Source organism: Amphibalanus amphitrite, unplaced genomic scaffold, assembly GCF_019059575.1.
Source record: "Amphibalanus amphitrite isolate SeventyFive unplaced genomic scaffold, NRLGWU_Aamphi_draft 001077F_arrow, whole genome shotgun sequence".
Classification (NCBI taxonomy): Eukaryota; Metazoa; Arthropoda; class Thecostraca; order Balanomorpha; family Balanidae; genus Amphibalanus; species Amphibalanus amphitrite.
Window position 1 is genome coordinate 75058 of NW_024882571.1, and position 26218 is coordinate 101275.

General features: G+C 57.0%; 1 protein-coding gene across 3 annotated transcripts; it reads left to right on the forward strand.

Moving 5' to 3' along the window:
* Positions 1-32: 32 nt before the first annotated feature.
* LOC122369837 (regulatory-associated protein of mTOR-like) lies at positions 33-26046 on the forward strand. 3 transcript variants are annotated; one of them, XM_043344907.1, is made up of 30 exons: positions 39-161; positions 1609-1889; positions 3719-3821; positions 4191-4281; positions 4727-4880; positions 5324-5458; positions 5599-5756; positions 7296-7459; positions 7823-7956; positions 9256-9384; positions 9886-9948; positions 10276-10290; positions 10618-10797; positions 11450-11542; positions 11862-11980; positions 12315-12435; positions 13189-13332; positions 13725-13826; positions 14421-14538; positions 15062-15198; positions 15816-15880; positions 16112-16204; positions 17168-17293; positions 17888-18058; positions 18282-18431; positions 18684-18949; positions 20384-20549; positions 23119-23238; positions 23670-23764; positions 24270-26046. In XM_043344907.1, the coding sequence occupies exons 2-30, from the start codon at positions 1704-1706 to the stop codon at positions 24365-24367; spliced, it is 3696 nt and encodes a 1231-aa protein (XP_043200842.1). In that variant the 5' UTR covers positions 39-161; positions 1609-1703; the 3' UTR covers positions 24368-26046. The 3 variants fall into 3 exon arrangements, with proteins under 3 accessions (XP_043200841.1, XP_043200842.1, XP_043200840.1); XM_043344906.1 differs by lacking the exon at positions 10276-10290 and having other exon boundaries at positions 33-199; positions 10603-10797; XM_043344905.1 differs by lacking the exon at positions 10276-10290 and having other exon boundaries at positions 10603-10797.
* Positions 26047-26218: the final 172 nt, after the last annotated feature.

The following is a 26218-nucleotide window of genomic DNA, read 5'->3' on the forward strand; positions in this document are numbered from 1 at the left end:
TCCTGCATTTACGTGACCTTGATCGAAATCGTGTGGATCCGTGGGATTTTTGCGGTGATCTTTGCGGAGATCGCGGAGATCCAGGATCCTGGATGAATATTTCAAAAACGTGGAGTGATCGGCATTTCGCACCGTTCGTCTGCAATTAAAGGATTACAAGAGTGGGTTTACGATTTATCACTGAAGGCTGATGACAGTGGTCAGTTGTGTAATGTAGCCATGCATAGCATATTGATATTTGCTTTGACGCACTCATCGTAAAAAACGAAAACGTGGCCACGTAACGCTAGGATCCTGGATCCTATGCTTATTGTTTGCACTCATCGTAATGAAAACATAAATGGGTAAAAATGGGAAATGGGAAAACATAAAAGTATTTCCTTGTGTACCTGGCCCCTCGGTACTTACAAAGAATAAGATTTTGATAAGCTAGTGCCCAAACCATAGGCATTAGAAACTTTTCAATAAGCCCCTTGTGCATTTCAATTTAGTGAAAGATCATCCTGTTACAATGTTCAATGCTCAAACTGTTGTCTCTTAAAATATATATACCTATATGGGAACTGCACTTGTGCATGCCTGGTTGATTTTATGCCTTATGGTGTGACAGAAGAATTTGTATGATGATAGAGTAGGTGGCTGTTGAACAATAGCTTTAAAATAATTAGCCCATACATTGTGGAAATGGATCACATTGAAGAAGGAATTCAAGTTTTTGGTACCCCTAATTTGGCACATGGTGTGTGTTGTGCCCAGCATCAATTGATCATAAATGCATACATACATACATACATGCATGCATACATACATACATACATACATACATACATACATACATACATACATAATCAATCAGATCAACCAGGTAATCAACCAATCTGAGCATGTCCAAGAGCATTTAATGTGTAATATAGGAGATAGGATAGGGCTAACCTGCAAAGAAGACTGTTGAAGGATGTGATATTGTACATAGTGATGCTGAGGTCTGGTTCTGACTACACAAATACACAATGAGTTAAACATTTCATTAACCATTTTCAGTTTTAATCATCAACTTTATTTTATCTGAATAATCTCACAAGGAGCAAAAAAGTATATGTATATGACCTAGGTATTTATGCATGCATCTTGCATCTTGTAGAATTTGTTTCTTTATTGGTTAATGCTACTGCATGCCCAGTAGGTAGCTACTCAATACTCATGCCACTTGTTTTATTGCTACCCACTGAACAGTGAACACTGAACAGTTACTACTATTCCAAACTCATGGCATACAAGTTCAAATGCTTTTTCCTTTGGCTGGGGAAGGATTCTGCAGACCAACAGACAAGCACCTGCTTGACTGATAAATATAACAAAACTAATTATTTAAAGTTCTGAAGTAAATTGAGCTGGCCAAAAGTTCATTGTTGGCAGAAAAATATGACAAAAGAAAGTCGAATAAAAAAAGAGGAAGAGCCTCCAACCGCCACAGTGGGGAAATGGTACACCTGACGCAGCCAACTGCGTCCACAGTCAGTGGGGTAAGGGTGTCCCTGACTGGCCGACTGTGTCCACAGTCAGTGGGGTAAGGGTGTCCACTCCCTGACTGGCCTACTGTGTCCACAGCGGAGACGGCGGCATGTCTGCGCGCCAGCTAGGGGACACCTAGCGCGCCGGACAGCCCCGCTGGTGGACGTCTCCGGCGCCGCTGACGCCTGAACATGGCCTCGTGGAACACGTTCTCACGCTCTCCGGGCCCTTCGGCGCGGCCGCGGCGCTCGCTGCACCCGGAGGCAGCGCCCGACGAGCAGGACTGGCGCGTGCCGGCCTTCTTCCGACAGGGACGCCACCTGGGAAAGATCGAGGGCGAGCCCGTGCAGCGCGAGTGCTGGCGTATGAAGGAGCGGGTACGTATGGCAGGAGAGGGAGGCTGGTGCGGGACCAGGGGGGGGGGGGGATAAGACTGGTCCGAGACCGGGAGGGGAGGGGGCTGTAACGGGACCGGAGGCTGGCACGGCAGACACCTGTACGTAGGGCATGAGTGTCGCCAGCGTTGTCGGGAGGGCGGAGAGGGGTGGCAAATAGGCTAGTAAGGAGCAGGCGAGAATTTTGTGTGTAAAATTTCAATTGTGTGAATTTCGGGGCCGGGTCGGACCTCATTTCAGCATGGCTTTGCGTTGCTCCTTCGAAAAGACGACCTAAAAATTCACTTTCCCTGCCAAGTCAGGTCACCGAATTATGACCAAATAAATATCCTGGTACCATTATTTTAACTCTGCGGCCTTTGGGGAAAGCTTTTAGTCAAACTTTTAGGGCCCAAAGCCAGACAGTTCATACCCCCTATCCCGTCAAATGATGCCATGGCCAAAGCTGATGATGATTCACTAATGCTTTACATTAAGCCATAAAAGGGGGTGCTTGCATTGGTGATAAAGTTCGCTGCTTAATTTTGATCGAAATTTTTGATTACGAGCGAGCGAGCGCAGCGAAGTCTTTTCAATATAACGGAAAAATCTCAGTATGAGCGGCCCGGCCCGGCCCGGCCCGGCCTGTAACGCTTTTGAGAGGCATATATCTCAGCAACCGCTGAACCGATTGGCCTGCGGTCTTTTTTGCTGGGTAGCCCCATCCCTTTTACCCCGTAATTGGCTAATTTTGATGCATCTCAGTGACCGTCGTGGCACGTGCCACGTGAAAAGTCAAGGGTGTTCAAGCAGTTTTGCAAAAGTAATGATTTTGAGAGGCCCATATCTCAGCAGCGGCTTGAGCGATTGTCTTGCGGTAATTTTTATAGGGTAGCTACATTCCTTCGACCAAAGGTCGGATACCCTTGATCTATGTGAGTGTCCCCCACTGCACGTGCAAAATACAAAAAGAAGAGGTGCCAAATTTGTTCCCATTTCAGTAACTCGGTAATTACTGGGGCGATTTCGCTGAAACCTGGCATACAGGTAGGCACCCACCAGGCAATGCATTCCCATGTGTTGCGGTTAGGGTGCTACTGCACGTGCGCACGTGCAGGGGGCGTTTCCAGATCTCGAGAACGGCTCGGCCGATTGCGCTCAAATTTGGTACACGGTTGGGGACCGGTTAGTAGGGTGCCGTGCAAAAGTCATTTTGGACCCCGATTGCACGTGCGCACGTGCAGAATGCCGCTTCCAGATCTCAGGAACGGCTGGGCCGATTGCGTTCAAATTTGGCACACCGCTAGCGACCGGTTAGAAGGGTGCTTTGCACAAGCCCGTTGGAAATACCCTCTCGCCCTTCCGCACGTGCAGGGCTCACTATCTCGCTCGCTCGTTCTTCGCCCAAAAGGCGTTTTACTGGTGGTATGAAATGCACCAGTTTCCAGTTTTATGAGACATATTTGGCGTCAGTTACGCCAAATCTGGCGTAATTGGGGTGCGAGTCATAGGTGATTAATTTTATGAAATGAGGCCAGGAGTGGAGTGAGCTACGGCAACTGTGATAGCTTTCACGGTTGCCGTAGTTCAGGGGCGGAGGAAAGCGAGGCCTCCCGAATATTTTTTTCTCTCCTGAATCCGTGACCTTTAATAAGAACACCTCATGCTAATGTTTTGCAAGGTATTAAGACTACTAACGCGGGAATGTATTGTCATGTATTGCCTATGCTCCTTCCAATATATATTGTCTTCCCTCTCTCTCCGTGCCAGATGTTGCCGTGTTGGTGACACCTGACAGCAGTCGCTCCCCTCCCCCGTCTTCCGTTTGACAGATGAAGACGGTGAGCGTGGCGCTGGTACTCTGCCTCAACATCGACGTGGATCCCCCCGATGTGCTCAAAACCAGTCCGTGTGCCCGCATGGAGACCTGGATTGGTGAGTACCGCCCGGCCCCGCACCCCGTCGGCCGTCTCCCGCCGGGCGCTATTGTCAGCGGCCACACGACACGGGCCCGCAGAGGACGCGGTGGAGGCAGCAGTCGAAACAATGAATAAAAGTCTGACGGCCTTCTTTTGGAACTAGCGGGATGAGCCGTATCGTTTAAATCGAATATGTTACTCTTCCTTGGTCGAGGATGACAGGTATCTGAATACGTTTACTGGCGGATTTTGCAATGTTCGCGACTTTCAGTAGCCCTATGACGTGTAATATTTATGTGAGCTATCGTTATCGTCACCGCCGTTCTGGACGGCAGTCTCCGCTGTCCCCTGTCAGTGACGTGCCCGTCCGTCCGGCTGCCGGCAGACCCGCGCACAACGACGAGGGCTCCCCGCGCGATGGATCTAATCGCCGCGAATTTGCAGGCTCAGTACCAGCGCTGGCAGCCCAAGGCCAGGTGAGTGTGCGGCGCGCGGCTGCCGTCAGCCGGACCGTGATAAAGCAGCAGCACACTCTGTCCATGAGCGTGCTGCTCATCGGCGCTCCCGGCTCCGGGCCGGGGCGGCAGCGGCGGGACGTGAAATACGCTCAGTTTGCTACCGAAAACTTACGTGGAGTAGATCCATCTCGTAGCTTGCTTTTTATAATTTGAGGGTAAATGGTGAAATGATCTTGAATGGTCTCCGACGCTCAAATAGGCATGCGTGTTTTATTGCATTGTATATCAGTAAGGGGTTAACAAGTGACATAATAAGTGTAAATTGATCTCCTTGTTGACACCTGTTCGCTTTACCGGTCAGTTCGGCTAATGCTAAGTGACGGTCGGGCTCCCTTTGTACGTCACCTTCCCATTGCTGTCACTCCTACACCGTGTGTCACGGCGCCCCGTGCCGCGCCGCCAGGTACAAGCACTCTCTGGACCCGACCACGGATGACGTGAAGAAGCTGTGCACCTCCCTGAGGAGGAACGCCAAGGAGGAGCGCATCCTGTTCCACTACAACGGACACGGCGTGCCGCGGCCCACCAGCAACGGCGAGATCTGGGTCTTCAACCGGGTGAGCGCACTGCGCCGCGGCCGGGCGGGCTCGGGTGGAGCACGGACTCGGCGCCGCGGCCGGGGCAGCACGGGCAGCCGTACTGACGGCTGCCATGTGGCCTGCTTGTCGCCTCAGTCATGTGATCTGTCGTACTGTGTAACATTCTCGGTTGACTCCTTCTTTCGGTTTTGCTGTGGAACTATTTTTGGTTTAACATATGTATGGTATGGCTACGTTTTTTTTTTTAAATAGTAAAATAACTACAAAATTAGCTGATACAGTATGATACGATAAATGATACAATCAACCGGATACTGAAGTATCAAATCTCGCGAATTGCTCACGCTCTGTCTCTGATGGACTGCGGTCCCCCTTTTCTATTATGAGTTGTCCCAGACCGGCTCTTAGCACCCCGCACCGCTCCGCACCCCCTGACGTGCGGTGTGTGTGCGCTGTTCCAGAACTACTCTCAGTACATCCCGCTGTCGATCTACGAGCTGCAGACCTGGATGGGCGCGCCGTCCATCTACGTCTACGACTGTTCCAGCGCCGGACAAATCGTCGACTCGTTCAACCTGTTTGCGTCGCAGAGACAGGTACGGACGGCGGCGGCGGGCGGGGGTCGCAGAGGCAGCTGGTACGGACGCTGGCGGGTGGGTGGTGTTCTGTAGGTGTTCTGTCCAGCTCTATCCCCGATCTGCCCCGCCCTGACGCCGCTCTACCTCCCCGTGCGCAGGCGGAGAACCACGCGGCCTCGGAGGGCGGCACGGCGTCCCTGAGCAGCTGCATCCAGCTGGCGGCCTGCGGTGCCAAGGAGATCCTGCCGCAGCACCCGGACCTGCCGGCCGACCTCTTCACCTGTTGTCTGACCACGCCCATCAGGATGGCGCTGAGGTCGGTGGGCGGGGCCACCAGACAGGGGCGGGGTCACCCGACTGACCACGCCCATCAGGATGGCGCTGAGGTCGGTGGGCGGGCCACCAGACAGGGGCGGGGTCACCCGACTGACCACGCCCATCAGGATGGCGCTGAGGTCGGTGGGCGGGGCCACCCAGACAGGGGCGGGGTCACACGACTGACCACGCCCACCCATCAGGATGGCGCTGAGGTCGGTGGGCGGGGCCACCAGACAGGGGCGGGGCTACCCGACTGACCACGCCCATCAGGATGGCGCTGAGGTCTGTGGGCGGGGCCACCAGACAGTGGCGGGGGCACACGACTGACCACGCCCATCAGGATGGCGCTGAGGTCGGTGGGCGGGGCCACCAGACAGTGGCGGGGGCACACGACTGACCACGCCCATCAGGATGGCGCTGAGGTCGGTGGGCGGGGCCACCAGACAGTGGCGGGGGCACACGACTGACCACGCCCATCAGGATGGCGCTGAGGTCGGTGGGCGGGGCCACCAGACAGGGGCGGGGCTACCCGACTGACCACGCCCATCAGGATGGCGCTGAGGTCGGTGGGCGGGGCCACCAGACAGGGGCGGGGTCACCCGACTGACCACGCCCATCAGGATGGCGCTGAGGTCTGTGGGCGGGGCCACCAGACAGTGGCGGGGTCACCCGACTGACCACGCCCATCAGGATGGCGCTGAGGTCGGTGGGCGGGGCCACCAGACAGTGGCGGGGGCACACGACTGACCACGCCCATCAGGATGGCGCTGAGGTCTGTGGGCGGGGCCACCAGACAGTGGCGGGGGCACACGACTGACCACGCCCATCAGGATGGCGCTGAGGTCGGTGGGCGGGGCCACCAGACAGGGGCGGGGCTACCCGACTGACCACGCCCATCAGGATGGCGCTGAGGTCGGTGGGCGGGGCCAACAGACAGGGGCGGGGTCACCCGACTGACCACGCCCATCAGGATGGCGCTAAGGTCGGTGGGCGGGGCCACCAGACAGGGGCGGGGTCACCCGACTGACCACGCCCATCAGGATGGCGCTGAGGTCGGTGGGCGGGGCCAACAGACAGGGGCGAAGGCGCCGCCGCGTACCGTCAGATACTGAAACTGACGGATGTCCTGTACCGTCCCTTGCCACACCACCAGTCGTGGTCTGGGGCAAACAGCCAAGGGCAAGGGCAGGTCCCCCAGGAGTGGCATAGTGCGTAAGAGTCATAGCATTATCAGCAGCTGCTTGTAGTTTACTTTGAGCCCCGAGTGGTTGGTAAAGTAAGGGAATCTGACACTGTGGACAGGTCCTACTGGCAGTTTGCGACCGACGCCTGCCGCTGCTGCTGACCCGTCACCCTCCGTCCAGTCTGCCGCTGACCCGCCTCCGCCGTCCCTGGCAGGTGGTTTGTGATCGGCCGGCAGAGCCAGCTGGTGACACAGGCTGACCCCCTGGCTTGGTGCAGGTGGTTTGTGATCGGCCGGCAGCCAGCTATGAGTGGTGACTGGCTGACCCTCCCCCCCCCCCCCGGTTTGGCGCAGGTGGTTTGTGATCGGCCGGCAGAGCCAGCTGGTGACGGGAGTAACGGTGGACGACCTGGACAAGATTCCCGGCCAGCTGACCGACCGCAGGACGATGCTGGGCGAGCTCAACTGGATCTTCACGGCCATCACGGACACGATCGCCTGGAACACGCTGCCGCGCGGTCAGTGGATGGAGGTCTGAAGGAGTGGACAGGGGACAGACAGGGGATGGATACTGTCGGCCGAGCACAGTGGCGCTCGTCACTCAATTCCGCAGCTAACTGAGAAGAGCCAATGCCACGGTGGTCTCATTTTGCTGCATGCCATTTAGCGCTGGCCGTGCATTCAAAATTTAGTTTTCATTGAATACTTCGTCAGGGGCTGGCCAGGACATTGACATTCTGTAGGGGCGCGGGGCGCATGTTGAAGGGATGCTGAATCTGAAGGGTACCTGACGGAAAATCCTCAGCACTGCCTGCCTGGCGGGCATCTGAGCCGAGGCTGTGTCTGTGCTGACGCCGCCGGTCGCCCCGTCCCGCTCCCAGACGTGTTCCAGCGACTGTTTCGCCAAGATCTTCTGGTCGCCAGCTTGTTCCGCAACTTCCTGCTTGCCGAGCGGATTATGAAGTCCTACGACTGCACCCCGGTGTCGCACCCATTCCTGCCCAGCACCCACAAGGTGAGTCGCGCGGGTGTGCTTATTTTATTCACTGGTGCCCTAAAAATGGAGACCTACGTGGCGCCTCCTGTACTCGTCTCGTGCCGAACGTGACGTCAGTCATGGTGATGTATGTCGTGAGACGTAAGGTGAATGCCCTCTGTTAGCAATGTTCACGACAAGAAGCGCCTGCAGCTGTATGAGGCCTGATCGAATAGTGCGTATCACTCTCACCCATGTGGCACACGTACCCATATGTCGCGCGTTTCAGCACGGGATGTGGGCGTCGTGGGACCTGATTGAAAGTGCTGATGTACTTGAATTATTTGCCGCTGTTGTTCCAGCACGGGATGTGGGCGTCGTGGGACCTGATTGACGAATGCTGCTGATGTAGGGGAGAGTGGGGCAAAGCGGCCACCCGGGGCAAAGCGGCCACCCATCGTTTTAGCCCTTCATAGCTGGCGTCAGTTCCAATTTATGGTTTCCAATTATACTTCTCTTCACGGTCGTTCGAATGAGCCAGACCGGGGTTTCAGGCCCATCACCATTGTTCTGTGAAACACGGAAAAGCATTTCTTGCCAGGTTACCAACTATGTTTACAATTTTTAAATGTTATGTTATTCCATAACCGTTTTGGAATTTTTATAAGCGTTCTTGTCCATGCATTGCATGGTTATCGTACATGTATTCTACCAATTTTAATGTTTTTTACCCCACTAATAGCTAAGCTGGAATATTTTTGTCTCGGACGGTATGCGCGGGGCAAAGTGGCCGGGGCAAAGTGGCCACCCCCCAATTGGCCATAAGTTGCTTCCATCTGGATAAAAAACCTTATTTACATTGAAATGTGTCGTCATGCATTCATCTTGGCCACTTTTCAGTTGCATGAGTTGCCAAATAATGCAATTAAATGTTAATTTTCATGAAAATCCTTTCTTTGTTTACCTACAGGTGGAAGATGATAAAGTAAACATCCATCCTCGATTAACCTTGTCACCATCAAATACACTAGTCGTACACGAGGCAACTATTTTGTTTCTCATATCGGGACTTGAGAAGACGCCGGTGGCCGCTTTGCCCCAGGGTATGGGGCAAAGTGGCCAATATGCATAGGTTTAAAGTTTTGTCAATATCTTTCATATGTGAACGCCTTTGGAAATAAAACGCAGTTGAAATAAAAGGCAACTTACTAGGGATCACATTGGTATAGAAAGAATCTTTCCAAGTTTAAAAATCAAGCGTTGGCATCGTGAGAAGCGTTAGGGTGGCCGCTTTGCCCCACTCTCCCCTATCTCTGTTAATTGCCCCCTGTGTTTCAGCACGGGATGTGGGCGTCGTGGGACCTGGCGGTGGACGTGTGCCTGCTCCAACTGCCGGCCATCATCCGCGAGAACCGCCAGACCTACAATCACTCGACCTTCTTCGAGGAGGAGCTCACCGCATTCCAGGTGCGAAGCGGCAGGGACCTTGGGAGCAGAGCGGGAAACTTCTCAGTCACTCAGAATCCTGTAGATTATCTGAGAGAACACGGGTGGCGGTTGACATTTAATGGAAATAGGAAGAGTCGTCACTTTTTGTTTTGTTTGTTTGTTTTGTTTGCTTGAAAGGCTGGGCCCTTTCGGTCTAACAGGACCATTTCAGAGCCGGAAGAATGATAGGAATAAGGAGGAGACATTGATCTGGGCAGGCACCCTAGTGAGTCACCGGGACTGAGCCCCCCGAATGGACAGGCCGACCAGCCCCCTCCTTAGGGAGCAGCCCGCATAAGATAAAGGTGCCTGTCCAGCCCGGAGTGGGGGTTGCGGCGTGGAGGAGAAGGATTTGAACATCCTGAGGATGGAAACGACGGACGGGTGAGGTCGTCACTTTGCTGTTTGCGTTTTCCCAAATTAGTGGGGACGTTGTTGTCGTGTTTCCCGGGTTTACCGTGTGGCTCTCTGTTCTGTCAGGTGTGGCTCAGGTTCGGTGTGGACGTTAAGCAACCGCCAGAGCAGCTGCCTATCGTCCTTCAGGTGAGTATAGCTATTTCATCTGCTCGTTCATCTGTCATTGACTCCTTATCGGCAACAGCTATACCCGGGAGGACCGTGCCGCCATCCACATTTGGTACATTAAACTGCCGATTGAAATTCTCACCGGTGAACCGGCAGCGGGCAGGCTGGATGATGAGTCCGTCCGTGGTGTCATTCGCAACAAGCACTGCTTAGCGGGACACCGGGGCCCGCATCCACTCACTAATCCGTTCAGACTTTCTATAAAAAAGAAACAGTCGTGTTCCACCCCAGTCAAGAAATTCCAAGAGGTGTTACTCGCTCAGGTCTATATCTGTCTGTCGTCAGGTGTTGCTCAGTCAGGTCTGTGTGTGTGTCGTCAGGTGTTGCTCAGTCAGGTCTGTGTCTGTGTGTTGGCAGGTGTTGCTCAGTCAGGTCTGTGTCTGTCTATCTGCAGGTGCTGCTCAGTCAGGTCTGTGTCTCTCTATCTGCAGGTGTTGCTCAGTCAGGTCTGTGTCTCTCTGTCTGCAGGTGTAGCTCAGTCAGGTCTGTGTCTGTCTATCTGCAGGTGTTGCTCAGTCAGGTCTGTGTGTCGGCAGGTGTTGTTCAGTCAGGTTTGTGTCTCTCTCTATCTGCAGGTGTTGCTCAGTCAGGTCTGTGTCTGTCTATCTGCAGGTGTTGCTTAGTCAGGTCCACCGTGTCAGAGCGCTGGACCTGCTGAGCCGCTTCCTGGACCTGGGCTCCTGGGCGGTGAACCAGGCGCTCTCCGTCGGCATCTTCCCCTATGTGCTGAAGCTGCTGCAGGCCTCGGCGCGCGAGCTGCGGCCCCTGCTCGTCATCATCTGGGCCAAAATCATGGCGCTCGACCCGGTCAGTGCGTGGTGCGCAAAAAAGGGTGATAGTTAGCAGGGCTGCGGAGTCGATGGATTTTCGGCGACTCCGACTCCGACTCCGACTCCGGCTTTCAAAAACCAGCTCCGACTCCGACTCCGACTCGGGGCAGAATTGTCGACTCCGACTGACTCCAACTCCCGACTCCGACTCCGCAGACCTAGCAGGGCTGCGGAGTCGACAGATTTTCGGTGACTCGGACTCCGACTCCGGCTCGGGTTTCTAAAATCGACTCCGACTCCGACTCCGACTCCGGTCACAACTGTCGACTCCGACCGACTCCGACTCCGACTCCGACTCCGCAGGCCTGATAGTTAGATCTGCTGAGAGGCTTATCATGGGGTTTGGAGAAGTGGCAACATAGGGGATTCACGATTCGCCTTGATGGCTGTTAGTTATTTTCAGAAATCAGATTTATTGTCAAAATGTATTATCTGAGGTTTTCAGTTTTGTATTTATTAAACTTTTCAGCGTATCTTTGGCCTTTGCTGAATGTTGCAATCAATAATCTTGTCTAGTTGAGTACAATTTTGTCGAGGCCGTCCAGGCTGACGTCCCACTCGCACTGACCCCGCCTGATTGTCCACCCCTGCTCACAGGCGCCGGTTTATTTGTCCTCCCCGTTCCACAGGCGTGTCAGGTGGACCTGGTCCGTGACAACGGACACCGGTACTTCCTGGACGTACTGGCCGACCCGCACATGCCGGCAGAACACCGCACCATGGTGAGTCAGACTATGATGTCAAGTCCCCCTCCTCTCTTGTGCGTCGACGAGTCTGAAGTCCGGGCGCCCAAAAATCACAAGTTACATCTTTTTACCCCACCAGCACCGCACCATGGCCAGTTCATTCAGAGGGTCAGTTATTAAAAGGTGCTCATCGGTGATCGGGAATTGCGGTCCGACGTAACGAGTTTCATGGTAGCAGCTTCAGCTTTTACACACTCGTCGTAGAACCACTCGCTGGAGCGCCAACCTCGAGGTATGACCGGCCACACAGATATACAGCTGATGACCCTTTCCCTGACGTTGTCCGTCCCACCAGGCGGCGTTCGTGCTGGCTACCATGGTGCGGGACTACCGAGCGGGCCAGCAGGTGGCGCTGCAGGGCAGTCTGATCCCCTACTGCGTGGAACAGATGGACGACCCCAGTCCGCTGCTCAGGTGAGGGACGGAGGGGCGACCCCAGTCCGCTGCTCAGGTGACACCTAATCTACCTGATCTGATACGTTATCAGGTATCGGGTGATACCTAATCTGACGCGTCCCTGTACGGACAGAAGGTCATATTCTAATTCTATCATTGCCAAACTGCTTACCGCCTTCTAGCGGACACCGATTCCATGACGTTGGATGATGGATCAGGTCCTGGTCGTGGTCAGTCCAGTGACGGTGCCGGCGCTGGCAGGATCAGCGCCGTCTGTGGACTGTGAGCCGCTGCGTGTGACTCCCTGTGACCCCATATGACCCCGTGTGACCGCGTGTGACTCTGGCGTCAGGAGCTGGCTGGCCATCACGCTGGGCCACCTGTGGCTGCACAACGACCAGGCGCGCTGGTCGGGCGTCCGAGACATGGCGCACGACAAACTGCTCGCCCTGCTCGAGGACGAGGTGCCAGAGGTCAGTCCGCTGGGGAGAGGGGGAAGGGCAGATGCCGGAGTTCAGTCCGGAGTGGTACCGGAGGTCAGTCCGAGGGGGAACTGCTCGCCCTGCTCGAGGACGAGGTGCCAGAGGTCAGTCCGCTGGGGATCAGGTGCCAGAGGTCAGTACAGGGAGGTGCCGGGAGGTCAGTCCAGTGGGAGGAAGGGCGCGCGAGGTCATTTCGGAAGGGGTCGAGGTGCCAGAGGTCAGTCCGAGGGAGGAGGGGCGCACGAGGTCAGTCTAGAAATGGATGGGCCTGGAGGAGGAGGTAGCAGCGTTAGGTGGTGTCTCATGACTAGGTGAGATGAGTGGTCGGTGGGGTTGGGGCTGACTGAGTCTGCAGCTTATGTTGGCCTTGTACACTGTGTGACGCCCCCTGTACTGTCTGACGCCCTGGCGCCCGGGCAGGTCTGCGGACGGCGGCCGTGTACGCTGTGTATGACGCCCCTGTACGCATTGTAACGCCCCTGTACTGTGTGTCTGACGTCCCCGCACTGTGTTACACACCCCTGACGCCCCCGCCAGGTGCGGACAGCGGCCGTGTACGCTGTGTCTAACGTCCCATGTACTGTGCGTGACGTCCCTGTCCCGCTGCGTGTCGCCCTTAGGTGCGCACGGCGGCCGTGTACGCGCTGGGTACGTTCATGAACGCTGTGGCTGCTGCTCCTGTACTGTGTGTGTGCCGCCCCTGTCGCCCCTGTACGCTGTGTGACGCCCCTGACGCCCGGGCAGGTGCGGACGGCGGCCGTGTACGCGCTGGGTACGTTCATGAACGCGGTGGTGGAGCGCACCGAGCACGCCAATACTGTGGACCACTCGGTGATGATGGCGCTGCTCAAACACTCGGTCGGCGACGGCAGCCCCATGGTCCGCCGGGTAAGTCTGTCCGTCCGAGCAGCCCCATGGTCCGCCGGGTGAGTGCGTGGGAGCACTGAGCAGCCCCATGGTCCGCCGGGTGAGTGCGTGTGAGGCGAGTCCGTGTGAGCACCTCCGGTGAATTCGTCTGGACATCTGGTGAGCTGGTCTCCCAGGCTGGGCATTGCTGGGATGGACCGGCGCGGTGGCGTGCAGAAAACTTTTGCAGAGCTCATTGCGAAAGGATCTTGGTAGCTTTTTATGAATTATTTAGCCGGAGTGTTCGAATGGACGGATTGACACAGCCAGAGCCCGCGCTACGGACCAACCAACTGACCTTCCGCCCGGTCCTTGTCTGACCGTCTGCCTGTCCGGTCCAACGTCTGACCGTCCGTCCTCCCGGTCGGCCGCAGGAGCTGATATCGACGTTCAGCAGTTTCGTGCAGCAGTTCGAGAGCAAGTTCGTCTCCCTGGCCGTGCAGGAGGACGAGCAAGCGGCCGCCCTGCGAGAACAGGCGAGTCAGACGTGCTCTGGTCATCTTGAATCGCTGTTTTCATAAATCTTTTGCAGCATTTATCTTGCTTCATTTTTGGGCATTCCGCCGCATTTGTGTAGGTATATAGTAGCTATGGATGGTCGTGTGCTTTCCAGCTCCCCATCGGTATCCCTAGGCCAAAAATATACTCTTTGCTGCTCTATTTTGTTTCCGATAATCGCTGAAAGATGCTGTAGGTGTTCCAAAAAAAAAACGGTGATGTTCGCTGCTGAGCAAGCTCGTTATGTTGCTCCTCTCGTCCTAGTCGATAAGTCATCTGCATATCTGGGCTAATTTGTGATAAGCGACAAGCGTGCTAAGTGTTTAGTGATTTGCCATCTCTGCGGGTTGGGCCTGTCCTTGTCTGGCCTGCTTCGTGCGGAGACCTGCTCTGACGCGACCTGCCTAGAGCTCTGAGCTAACCTGCGCTGCCCGTTCTGACCCGCCCCGCTGGGAGACCCGCTCTGACCCTCCCTCGCTTTCTGTCGGCTGCCGACAGTCGTACCTAACGGTGATGGGCGCCAGCGCCTCCTCTCGTTCTGACCTGACCCCCGCTCTGTCGGCTGCCGGCAGTCGTACCTAACGGTGACGGGCGCCAGCGGCTCCTCTCGCTCGCCGCAGCCGTTCAAACGGGTCAACTCGGCCAGCTCCCTGAGCGGTATCAACTCGCCAAACTCCAAACAGCGCACCAGTCAGTCACGGGATACCCGGCGGAAGAGGGGGGGGGGGCAGGGACAGGGTGTAACTCACCAAACTCCAAACAGCGCACCAGTCAGTCGCGGGGATACCGTGGGAAGGGAGAGGGGCCGGGGTAGGGACAGGGGTGTACTACCAGCTCCCTGAGCGGGATCAACTCGCCAAACGCCAAACAGCGCACCAGTCAGTCACGGGGATACCGCGGGAGGGGGGGGGGGTCCAGTAAAGATAGGACTGCAGGGGTGTTATGATGAAACATGGATCGTTTTTTTATAGTATGGACAATATTATGTTATTTCTGACTTGTCCCAGAGTTTCAGATCTAGCAATGAAGAGGGCTGATTATGTACTCAATATGTGGGGCGTAATGCTCTGCCAGCTCTGTTTACATATGATGCCAGTGTAGCAGTTTGCCCGGATGGCTAAATCTCCGTCCTGCCTTCCAGCCAGAGCCGTCTGTCCGTCTATAGAGTACGGCTGAGGGGCGTATCGTACTGACGGCCTCTGTGTGCCCGCAGGCGTGTCGACGCACATGAGCCTGTCGTTCGGCAGCGTCTACTGGAAGGTGTGGCACGCGCTGCTGGAGCTCTCTGCCGACCCCGACTACCAGGTGGCCGACATGGTCCGCAAACTCACACAACAGATCATACTGAAGGTGAGTTAGAGGTCCGCAAACTCACACAACAGATCATACTGAAGGTGAGTGAGGTCCGCAAACTCACACAACAGATCATACTGAAGGTGAGTGAGGTCCGCAAACTCACACAACAGATCATACTGAAGGTGAGTGAGGTCCGCAAACTCACACAACAGATCATACTGAAGGTGAGTGAGGTCCGCAAACTCACACAACAGATCATACTGAAGGTGAGTGAGGTACGCAAACTTACACAACAGATCATACTGAAGGTGAGTTATAGGTCCGCAAAGTCACACAACAGATCATAATGAAGGTGAGTTATTGGTCCGCAAACTCGCACAAAAGGTCATACTGAAGGTGATTGATGGGGTCAAGGCCTTCATTTTTTCGAATGCAATTAAATAGACACTTTAGATTCCGTGCAATTTCTTAGACATTATTTTTGCAACTGGCCAGGATTTCTCGGTGATATTAGTTGCCCCAGTGCTATTGTAATTAACTTACTCCAGCTGGCAGCCAGTGCTCTCTGTAACAAATGCCGCTCTTTTACCGCTCACCCAGCTCCCTCACTGGCGCCCCACACACACTGTCTATATGTAATATCTGTGTATTGTGTGTGTCTGTGTCTGCAGGCGGGCAACCAGGGGAAGCTGAGCTCGTCCACACACGACGTGGGCGGGATCTCGCCGCAGCGCAGGTAAACACCCTGACTGCATCCACCGCCCGGTGTGGTCGGTCCTGCCCCGCCGCTGCGGAAGCCGCGCTGTGGTGTGTCTCCGTGCGCTGTGCGCATGCCTCTCAGATCGGTTTTCGTGTGTATTGGCTGTGTATTACCTACCACACCGTTACAAACTCCCATTTGCCTGTCAAATGTCCAAATATGCCCGTTGGCCCGCGTCCGCTGACCGATGACGTGTGTCCGTTTCAGTCCGTCTGAGCCGCGCTCCCCCGGGTGGTCGCCCTTACACCGCCCGGCGTCCCGGTCTTCTGCCGATACCGCCCGATCAGAGAACACCCGCAGGTCAGTCCGGTCACCAGGGGTCACAGGGGTCACTGTAGGTCACGGTGGGTGTCTGCCGATACCGCCCGATCAGAGAACACCCGCAGGTCAGTCACGGTCACAGAGGTCACCAAAGGTCAACGTAGGGCACAGAGATCACGATAGGTCACGGTGGGAGTCTGCCGATACGGCCCGCTCAGAGAACACCCGCAGGTCAGTCCGGTCTCACAGGGGTCAGCAAAGATCACAGGGTCCGCCACAGGTCGCAGGGATCACCAAAAGTCACGGTGGGAGTCTGCCGATACCGCCCGATCAGAGAACACCCGCAGGCCAGTCTGGCTACAGAGGTCACCGTGTAGGTCACAAGGATCACTGTAGGTCACAGAAGTCACTGAAGGTGACAGAGGTCACCGTAGGTCACATTGGGAGTCTGCCGATACCGTCCGCTCAGAGAACATCCGCAGGTCAGTCACGGTCACCAGGGGTCAGCAGAGGTCACTGTAGGTCACGGTGGGAGTCTGCCGATACCGCCCGCTCAGAGAACACCCGCAGGTCAGTCCGGTCACCAGGGGTCAGCAAAGGTCACAGAGGTCACTGTAGGTCACATTGGGAGTTCGCCGATACCGCCCGATCAGAGAACACCCGCAGGTCAGTCACGGTCACACAGGGGTCATCAGGGGTCACAGAGGTGACTGTAGGTCACAGTGGGAGTCTGCCGATACCGCCCGATCAGAGAACACCCGCAGGTCAGTCACGGTCACCAGGGGCCACAGTAGGTCACAGAGGTCACCGTAGGTCATAGAGGTCACCGCACGCCACTCTGAGAGCACATTAAGAGGCAGGTGGGGACTACAGCCTGCTAACAATGTAGATAAGAAGGTTCCTCACTGCCCCCCCCCCCCCCCCCGCCGGCCCGGTGTGTGAAGTGCCTACTTTCTGACCGCGGTGTGACCCTCCCCCTCCCCCCCCCGTCCTCTGCCACAGGGAGATTCCTCTGAAGACGCGCTTTATCGAGTGGATGGACCGGTTCTACGCGCGGCCACTGAATCTGTTCACCGAGTACAACGACTCGGCAGAGGACGACGACGAGACCTACAACAAGGAGTGCAGGTAGTGGAACAGGCCGCGACTGTGGGGGGGGGGGGGGACGGGCACGGCTCTGGAGTCTGGGGGTGGCGGGTGGCGGGAGCGGCTGTGGGGACGGGGCGACTCCGTGGGGGCTGGGCGACTCGGCAGAGGACGACGACGAGACGTACATACAACAAGGAGTGCAGGTAGTGGAACTGGGCGACTGTGGGGGCGGGGCGGCTATGGGGGCTGGGCGACTCGGCAGAGGACGACGACGAGACCTACAACAAGGAGTGCAGGTAATGGACGGGCGCGGGTCCGTGGGGATGGGAGCGGCACCTTTTGCACGGGGCGTCTGTCGGGGACGGGTGGGCAACACCGCGGAGCCGTCAGCAGGAACTCAGATAAGGTACTGTATCCTGTTGGCGGCTAAACCACTGTCACCGGAGGTTCTTAGCCGACTCGGGATATCCCAAATTGTGTGCGTAGGCCTCTTTTTTCCTTCCGTTCCCAATAACTTGCCCTTCGCCACTCGGCTCTCCTGGCCCTCTATCTTCTGGGCCCCTGTCCCTCTGCCTCTCTCCCTTGTTCCTCGGCCGCTCCCCGCTGACCTCCCCCTCCGCCGCCGTTCGCCAGGTTCGTGGAGAACGCGCGCGTGCGCGCCGAGGGTGAGCGTGACTGCGGGCGGCTGCACCAGGACAAGCTGGACACGCAGCTGTCGGTGCTGAAGCACGGCGTGCCGCCGGCGCTGATGAAGTTCAGCCCGTACACCACGCAGCTGGTGGTGGCCGATAAAAACCGATTCTGGTGAGCGAGCGGCGCACAGAACAGCGCGGCGGGATGGTTTATAATGTAGCTACATAGCGAATGTTAATGACATGATTTTTATCATCGGTGTATTTTCCAGCTTATAGAAACTGTGGAATCACATTGGTTTCTACGTCTCTATGTATGCTGCCTGTCTTAGTTCTTTTTCTGATATCTGTGGCAGCCTGACTGGTAACTGAGTTGTATGTGTCCCCGTTTGCAGTGTGGTGGACTACACCAAGGGCCAGTCGATAACGCAGCATGTCAACCACCTACCGTCGCGGTGCAGTCAGACGCGCATCTCCGGCCTCGAGTTCATCAACCCGCACTACCAGACGCTGCTACTGGTCGCGGCCGATGACGGCTCCGTGAGGTACGTGACCTGACCTGACTGGACCTCACCTGACCTGACTGACCTGGCCTGACCTGACTGAGCTGACCTCATTGACCCGACCTGACCCTGACCTAGCCTAACCTGATCTTACTTGATGTCGCTTTATTCAGCCTGACTTGGGTCAAATTAGGTCAGTGTGACACGGCCCGACATTTGTTTACCTAAGTGTCTGCCCAGATCTGCCCCGCGGTGCTCTCACCTCTCCCTCTCTCTGCCGTCTCTCTGTGTTAGGGTGTGGTCCGACTATGCCGAGCCGGGCCTGCGCACTCCGCACTGCGTCACCTCGTGGTCGGTGCTGGACTCTGGCATCAAGCCGAGCAGCGCTGGCTCGAGCCGCTCCCAGTCGCTGGTCGTCACCTGGGTACAGAGCAGCGGCCGGCTGGTGGCCGGCGAGCACAAGCAGCTGCACGTCTGGGACCTGCAGAGCGAGCGGCGGCTGGCAGAGCTGGCCGTCGGCACCGACTCCACCGTCACCACACTGGCCTCCAACGATAATGGTGGGTAGTCTGGCCTCCAACGATAGCGGTGGGTACATACACCGACTCCACCGTCACCACGCTGGCCTCCAACGATAACGGTGGGTAGACAGGGCTCCAACGACAACGGTGGGTACATAGTACAGACAGATTCCAGGGATAACTGTGGGTACATACACCGACTCCACCGTCACCACACTGGCCTCCAACGACAATGGTGGGTATAGCAGACTGGCCTCCTCCGATAACGGTGGGTACAGACACAGACACAGACTCCAACGATAACGGTGGGTATAACAAACCGGCTTCCAACGACAACCGCGGTGGGTACAGAGTACAGACACAGACTGGCCTCCAACGATAGCGGTGGGTATAGACTCCAACGGCAACGGTGGGTGCAGATACATACTGGGCCCCAACGGCAACGATGGGTATAACAAACCGGCCTCCAACAACAAATGTGGGTACAAACACAGACTGGCCTCCAACGACAACCGTGGTGGGTACGTACACACTGGCCTCCAACGATAACGGTGGGTACATACAGGCACAGACTCCAATGATAGCGGTGGGTACAAACTGCAGACTCTCTCTATAACGATAACGGTGGGTACAGACTTCACTCCTCCGTCACCACGCTGGCCTCCAACTACAACGGTGAGCTCCGATGTGATGCGGGCAGAAGCCAGGGACATAGCGCTCCGAACGAACGGTGAATGGTAGTGGACGGTTCGTTATACATGCTTAATTGAGACATCTGATAAGCAAACTACGGCAACTGCTTTCAATGACTTTGATGGTGTATCTTTTGTCTCGATCAGCCACCGAGCCGACATTCTGTACTGCTGATGTACTGAAGTTCTACGAAGGGTGTCAGTTCAGTCCCTTGAATATCACAGGACCCTGTACCACGGGACATCGGTCTAGTTACTGCTCCACCCATGTCCCAGCATCATCGAATGACGTGTGTGCGCGTCTTCCTGTGTACGCCCCTCTCCCTGACTGTGACGGTTGTGTGCGCCTCCCCTCCGCCTACAGAGCCGCACCTGGCCGTGGCCGGCTGTACACTGCTGTACAGTGTGTACTGTGTAGTTCCCTGACCGCCGTGCCCCTCCGCCCGCAGAGCCGCACCTGGCCGTGGCCGGCTGTACACTACTGTACAGTGTGTAGTAATTCCCTGACCGCCGTGCCCCTCCGCCCGCAGAGCCGCACCTGGCCGTGGCCGGCTGTACACTGCTGTACAGTGTGTACTGTGTAGTTCCCTGACCGCCGTGCCCCTCCGCCCGCAGAGCCGCACCTGGCCGTGGCCGGCTGTACACTACTGTACAGTGTGTAGTAATTCCCTGACCGCCGTGCCCCTCCGCCCGCAAAGCCGCACCTGGCCGTGGCCGGCTGTACACTGCTGTACAGTGTGTACTGTGTAGTTCCCTGACCGCCGTGCCCCTCCGCCCGCAGAGCCGCACCTGGCCGTGGCCGGCTGCGCTAGCGGCGTGGTGGCGCTGTTCGACACGCGCCTCTCGGGCCAGGCGTCGCGCGTGGGTCTGTGGCGCGAGCACCAGTCGTTTGTGGTGACCTCCGAGCTGCGCACCGTCGGTGGGAACACGACCGCCGTCACCGGAGAGTGAGTCGCCGCACACACACAGCGCACACACACATACGCACACCGCACACGGGGATGTTTTTTTTGGGGGATGTTGAAATCAGCTGTGTGCAGTCTGACACCTCTTCTGATGTTTATGTCGTAGGCATCGGCTGAAATCCGGCATTTCATAAAATGTCTAGGCATTACGTGGAATGCCGGCAAAGACTGAAATCTTCGTAGAAGTACTCGCGTTACAGCGAATGCCTGAAAAATTTAGGCATTTCATGGAATGCCAGGCGGAGACCAGGCAGTCTCTGAAATATGGTCGAAATCAACTGAACACACTCGTTGCCTAGGCATTACATGGAATGCCCAAGTGACGACCGGCACTTTCTGTAACGATTACCGCAGATGTGCGCAGGGCTGCGGACTTGATGGATTTTCGGCGACTCCGACCCCGACTCCGCCTTTCAAAAACCAACTCCGACTCCGACTCCGGGCAGAACTTTTGAATCCGACCAACTTTAACTCCAGCTCCTTCCTTGCAGCTTTGCAAGATCTGCGGAGTCGATAGATTTTCGGTTTGTCCGGCTCCGGTTCCGAAAATCGACTCCGGCTCTGACTCCGGTCATAGCTGTCGACTCCGACCGACCCCGACTCCGACTGCGCAGCCCTGGATGTGCGAGTTCCCGCGCCTTTTGCTTATTCAAGTCCATCGGTGCAGGGACGGATCCAAGGGGTTGTCACATGGGTCATGCCCCCCTTGGGGCCTGGGGGCAGTATAGGCCGGCCAGGGGCACCACCGGCCTAACAGGGGCACCGCAGGCCTAGCAGGGACACCACGGGCCTGTCAGGGGCACCACAGGCTTGTTAGGGGCACCACGGGCCTGTCAGGAGCACCATCGGCCTAGCAAGAGCACCACAAGTCTGCCAGGGGCACCACAGACCTGCCAGGGGCACCAGAGGCCTGCCAGGGGCACCACCGGTCTCGCAGGGGCACCACCGGCCTCGCAGGGGCACCACCGGCCTCGCAGGGGCACCTTGGGCCTGTCAGGAGCACCACGTGCCTGTCTAGGGCTTTTCAGGCTGATCAGGGGCACCGCAGTCCTGTCCGGGCCCAGGGGCACCAGCGGCCTAGCAGGGACACCACAGGCCCGCCAGGGGCACCACAGGCCTGTCAGGGGCACCACAGGCCTAGCAAGGGCACCACGATCCTGTCAGGGGCACCATGAGCCTGTCAGGGGCACCGCAGTCCTTCCAGGGGCGCCATAGGTCTGTCAGAGGCACCAGAGGCCTAGCAGGGGCACCACAGGCCTGCCAGGGGCACCTTGGACCTGTCAGGGGCACCACGTGCCTATCTGGGACACTTCAGGCTTGTCAGGGGCACCACAGTCCTGTCAGGGCCCAGGGGCACCACAGGTCTGCCAGGGACACTACCGGCCTCGCAGGGGCGCCATGGGCCTGTCAGGGGCACCACGGACCTGTCGTTGGCACTTCAGGCTTGTCACGGACACCACAGTCCTTCCAGGGGCACCACAAACCTGTCAGGGGCACCTGCGGCCTAGCAGGGGCACCACGTGCCCGCCAGGGGCAGCACAGGCCTGCCAGGGCCCAGGGGCAGACACTGACCAAAAAAAAAACTTATATAGGGCACCACCAAAATTAAGTGGCCGAAATCCGTTGAGTTTTAGTTTTGGGTATAGGTATAGGACACCAGTTTCATTCATGACCCTTCCCTTGAAGTTTTCCTAGATCCGCCCTTGCATCGGTGGAACGGGATTGATGGTGTGTGATATTGAATATTGAACTCCGTGGCGAGATGCCGGGTTCAAATCCCGTCCGGGCAAGTTTATTTCTACTAATTCAAACAATCTAACCTAACCTAGCCTACCATATAACCTAAAGCCTGTTTTCGCCTACGTAACGTATTAAACCTAACCTAACGTGTTATGTGAAAAGAAGATAAGTTGGGCTAGATTAGGGTTGGGTTGGGTTAGGAGGTGTTTGTTAGGTTTGGTACCTAGCCAGCACCAAACAGCTCGCACATCTGCGGTAACCGTTCCAGAAAGTGCCGGTCGTCACTTGGGCATTTCATGTAATGCCTAGGCAATGATTGTACTCGGCTTATTTCGATCATATTTCAGCGACTGCCGGGCCTCCGCCTGGCACTCCATGACATGCCTAAAATTTTCAGGCATTCGCCGTAACGCGCGTATTTCTACGAAAATTTCATTCTTTGCCGGCATTCCACGTAATGCCTAGGCATTTCATGAATGCCGGATTTCACCCGATGCCTACATTTACATGCTGTTAAGACGGTGATATATGTTATAAGTTTAGCTGTTGAAAGCAGAGGCACAGTGCATAGCATAAGGATGGAATAAAGTTATGAACTACGACAGGTACATGTGATCATGCACTAGAAATCATGTTCAAATGGTATTCTTTTAAAGCTACAAAAGCAGTGGATTCTCATTTCTCATTAACAGTAACATAGCAGAATCTTCACCTCCACCCCCTGTCTCCCCGTAACGCCTTCCCCGTTCATCGCCTGCGTCCCCCGGTCACCATCCGCGACTCACCAACATCGCTCCATTGTTTTCGGCAGCCAAAAGGGCGAGGTGCGGCTGTGGGACGCCCGCCGTCCGACGTCGGTCCGCTCCTTCGCCACCCTGTCGGACGACGTGATGACGATGGCCGTCCACCCCACCGCCGACCTGCTGGCCTGGTGGGTGCCCGAACGGGATGACACGGGGCTGTCACTGGCCTGGTGGGTGCGCGCGCAACGTGGGGATGGATTGGAACCGGGCTAACACGGGGCTGACACGGGCTGGCCCGGCGAGTTCGGCCCACTGTCACTTGAGGCTCCGTATGTTGACTGTTCGCTATCGTGGTGTATGTATGTACCTTGGTCTTCTTTTTTTCACCCTCAAAGTCTGTCTCGGTGTGTACCTGGGTAACGGACGTGCGTTATTATGTAACTGACATGTGTGTTCTGCCTGGTGTGGTGGCCACGTCGGTCTTACATGCTTGCCATCTCCTCTCCACGTCTATGTGATGCGTTCAGCGACAGTTCACTGTCCCGTCCCACCGCTGTTCTGTTTCACTTGCCGTCCGCCGCCAGAATCTGACGCGCCGCTCCCTCTGTTCCCGATACAGTGGCTCGGCGCACCAGCACATATCGCTGTTCACGCTCACAGGAGAGGCGCTCAACTCGATCCGCTATCACGACGGCTTCATGGGTCACCGCATCGGTAGGTAACGGAGCGGACGACGGGAGGGGAGGGGAAGGGGGAGTCACCGCATCGATCAGTAGCGGGAGGGACACCGCATCGGGTAATGACGGAACGGCCGAATGGAAGAGAGGGAGGGAAGGGGGCTGGTCTGACGAGCTTCGCGTACATATTACGGAGAGTAGCTGGTTGGAAATGCTTCAGCGTTTTTCGGGGGCTAAGGTTGCTAGGGCTGCTAGGGCTGCTCTGCTTTCATTATCGGTCATTACTTTCGGCTGGGTGTGCTAGTCTGATCTGACTGATGTGATCTGAACTGATCTTTTGCAAGGCCTGCGCACTGTCGTACCTGGGTGACAGTGTGCTCTGATCTGATCTGACTGCTCTGATCTGATCCCTCCCGTCAGGTCCAGGGTCGCACCCGCCAATATGTCCTCTGATGTGAGCTGACTCCTCTAGCCGCATGGCTAGTAGCGCAGTGCGCACCCGGGTGTGCTCTGATCTGACTGACATTATTTCTCCCCGGCAGGCCCAGTGTCGTACCTGGCGTTCCACCCGGTGCGCGTGGCGCTGGCCGCCGGCAGCAGCGACTCGCTCGTCTCCGTGTACGGTCTGTCGCGCAGCTGATTGGCGCGGACCGGGTCCTCGCGCAGCCGCCGGCGCCGCTGAGCGCGCTGCGCAGGGACCTCGGTCCGCCCACACACGGACAGACGCGGCACGGCGCCGGGGCGGCCGTCCGCGGCGCGAGCGACCGCCCGTCGGACCGCAGCCTCTGCGCCCCAGCAGCGGCAGCGGGGGTCTTAGTTTTGCTATGGTTTTTTGTCGGCTTGTCGGTGCCAACTGCGGCGCGCCGTGGCGATCTCCGCGTGAGTCGGCCGCCGGGACGGCTCAGCAGTGGCGCGGCGCGGCGGCGCGGTGCCGGTGTTAACTCTACGGACGGGTGACGTCGCCCCGCGGCCATACGTGAGCTTATTGTGTCTGTGTGTTTGTGTACAGTGTATCTACGGACGAGTGAGCGGCGCGGACGCCGGCGGCCCGGCCCGGCCGTCCCCAGTGCCTTGGCGCGGCGCTGCCGACGGCTCACGCAGTGTCTTATAGCCGGGGAGGCGGCGGCCGGCGCCGGAGCCGGGGTGGCCTGTGAGGCGGCGCGCGGACTGGTTTTGAGACACGTGTACGCACTGAGTGGCGGCGGTCGGCGCGGGACCGTCGGCCTGCTGCCGGCAGAGGGCAGGGCGAGCGGTGGTTTTATCATGTCGTGTCACCAGCGGCGACCCTGATTTGCAATATGTGTGTCTGTCTGTCCGTGTCCGTCGTCACCCGGGACACTGCCGAGGTGGTCGGGTCATTACTCGCCCGTGCTCTGTGACCCGCAGGGACCGGCACTCCGTCAGTCCCTCACTGTGGTGTCCAACTTCTATTCCAACTGGATTCTGTCGTAGCATGTCCTTGTAGCTGGTCGCGTTTCAGGCGGATCTCTGTCGGTATATTCGGCCCTTGTCACGCTGTTCGGCTTTGGCCCCGCGCCTCGTCCCTGGTCGGCTGACCCGCCACGGTGACCAGCGACTGCCGGCGCTAACGGCGTCTCGCTGGTGACCTGTGCCCGGCTGGTGACACCCGGTGACCTGTGCTCGGCTGGTGACACCCGGTGACCTGTGCCCGGCTGGTGACACCGGGTGACCTGTGCCCGGGCTGGTGACACCCGGTGACCCGTGCCCGGCTGGTGACACCCGGTGACCTGTGCTCGGCTGGTGACACCGGGTAGTCTGTGTCCGGGCTGGTGACACGCGGTCCGAGCGACCGGCGGGTCGCCGTGGGACGGACGTAGACTGTGCGCGCGCTGTGCCATGGATGTAACGCCAGTCACCTCTGTCGCACCTGCAGCTCTGCGCGCGCCCCGCGCCGCGTCCCGGGCCAGTGTCTAGTGGGGTGTATTGGTGCACGCAGGCAGCGGCCGGTTTGGGTTTGACCGTGCTCGGTAAAGTATTGCTGCTGGTGGGGGGGGGGGGGAGGGGCAGCTGTGTATAACCGTTATATCTCGCACGGGTGCGTGGTTTGTATGATTTCTGCCGAGTGTGGACGACAGGGGCGTACTCTGGTAGTTGGTGCAGCAATCGGGCGGCCAGCTGTGTAATGTCGTGCACGGAGAGAGGACACTCATACCTATTGGGGATCGGGTACTTGGGCTGGAGCGGCAATGTATGTAGTATGCCCGCCCGCGTATTTAAACGCCAGTGTGCGCTCGAATGCTTGATCACGATCATGATTGGTAATAAATGAATACATGATTTTTATTTCTTTTGCGTGAACCACCTTTTTTATTGCGGTGCGGCTGCTTGAGCTCTCTGAAATGAGTACCTAAGTGTGTGAGAGTGTGAGCGCTTGTATATAACGGGAGGTAAGGGTGGAAGGCATTCGTGAACGAAGGCACGGATTCGTCGCCCGAATACGGCGCGCTCCTCCCTGCTGAAGCGTGTCTTA